General features: G+C 40.1%; 1 protein-coding gene across 1 annotated transcript; it reads right to left on the bottom strand.

Annotated features, from left to right (window-relative positions):
* Window positions 1-206: 206 nt before the first annotated feature.
* Window positions 207-1,282, bottom strand: LOC107707895 (MICAL-like protein 1). The gene is made up of 5 exons (XM_016512004.1): window positions 1,262-1,282; window positions 1,088-1,161; window positions 813-927; window positions 686-732; window positions 207-602 (listed from the first exon to the last, which is right to left on the bottom strand). Coding segments are annotated over exons 1-5 (360 nt in total). The 5' UTR covers window positions 1,264-1,282; the 3' UTR covers window positions 207-480.
* Between the last annotated feature and the right edge of the window lie 6 nt (window positions 1,283-1,288).

The raw sequence follows: 1,288 nt of genomic DNA, 5'->3' as shown, positions 1-1,288 counted from the left end.
TATTGTCATTTACTGGGCTAATAATCATGCAGAAATATAATCATGTAGAACCACCCCAAAAAAAGTTTGGATAGTTTTAGTGTCTGATGATGAACTCTTATGTTACAGCTGTTTCCCCAGTTAGCCATAAAAACACTTACACAACTATATCACAAAACATATCAGAAAATATATTTTTATTTCGAATAAATATAAATTGGCTTGAGTAGCAGAGACGTTCACAGAACCTATATGTTGAGGAAACATTAATGGAACATTTTCCAAATCCTCTCGCACAAATATCCTAGTTTTAAAAGAAGAAACTTTCCTGGTTAATTATAAAAGTGTGTCATATAATAATAATTATACAAATAATTAAAAATACAGATATACAAGTGTAAAAATAAACAGAAGGGGTAGAAACAGTTCAGTTTGTCCTGAAGGGTGTTTTTACCGTTACTGTACATTTCTGAATAAGCATCTTAAGTCTCTTTCTGTTCTTCAGCTGTTTTTCTTCTTTCTTCTGCTGGTGTTTTCAGTCTTACGGCTGGATTTCTTGAACATCTGAAGAGGTTTAAACCTGCTGCATTTGTCCGGCTGTTTGTCCGTCTGTGTCAGGAGCTCTGGAGAGAGAGACACAGTGTTAAAGCAGTAAAAACGATAAGCAACACTGTCTCTGATGAACTGAACTGAAGGTGTTTCTCACCCATCCTCTGGATCACAGCCGTCAGCATCACGTCCTCCTCCTCCTCCCTGAAGAAGAACACGAACACATCCATCAATAACACACGATTATCATGTGACCTCACACGGCTGATCAGGTGACCTCTGACCTCTTCCTGTCCTGATCCAGGCTGCTGATGATGTCATTTCTCTGCTGGATGATTGACAGCAGGCGTGACATCAGCTGATGCTCCTGTTGTCTGTCGTCGGAGCTCCAGTCCTGCTCTGAGTATCACACACACATTCACAATCAACTACAAACTACTGACACGTCATCCTCAGATCAGTTCATACCAGATTAAAACAGAATTCACACTAATCACTATTAAACCACAGCAACACAAACATATTCACATGTATAAACTTGATTTATTGAGTTCTTCACCTGGTTTGTTGAAGAGGCGTCTGATCTCAGAGTCCACATCAACCTGTTGATCCTCCAGACGCTGCTGCTTCACCCTGAAAACACACACACACACACACTCACACACACGTCACATTACACACACGTTATTCTGCTCAACATGTATCTGTGTGTGTGTGTGTGTGTGTTACTCACATATACACCAGCTCTGTGTCTCTGCGC

Source organism: Sinocyclocheilus rhinocerous, unplaced genomic scaffold, assembly GCF_001515625.1.
Source record: "Sinocyclocheilus rhinocerous isolate Xijiao unplaced genomic scaffold, SAMN03320098_v1.1 scaffold9844, whole genome shotgun sequence".
In the NCBI taxonomy this organism is placed as follows: domain Eukaryota; kingdom Metazoa; phylum Chordata; class Actinopteri; order Cypriniformes; family Cyprinidae; genus Sinocyclocheilus; species Sinocyclocheilus rhinocerous.
This window is presented reverse-complemented; position numbering and strand designations above follow the sequence as displayed.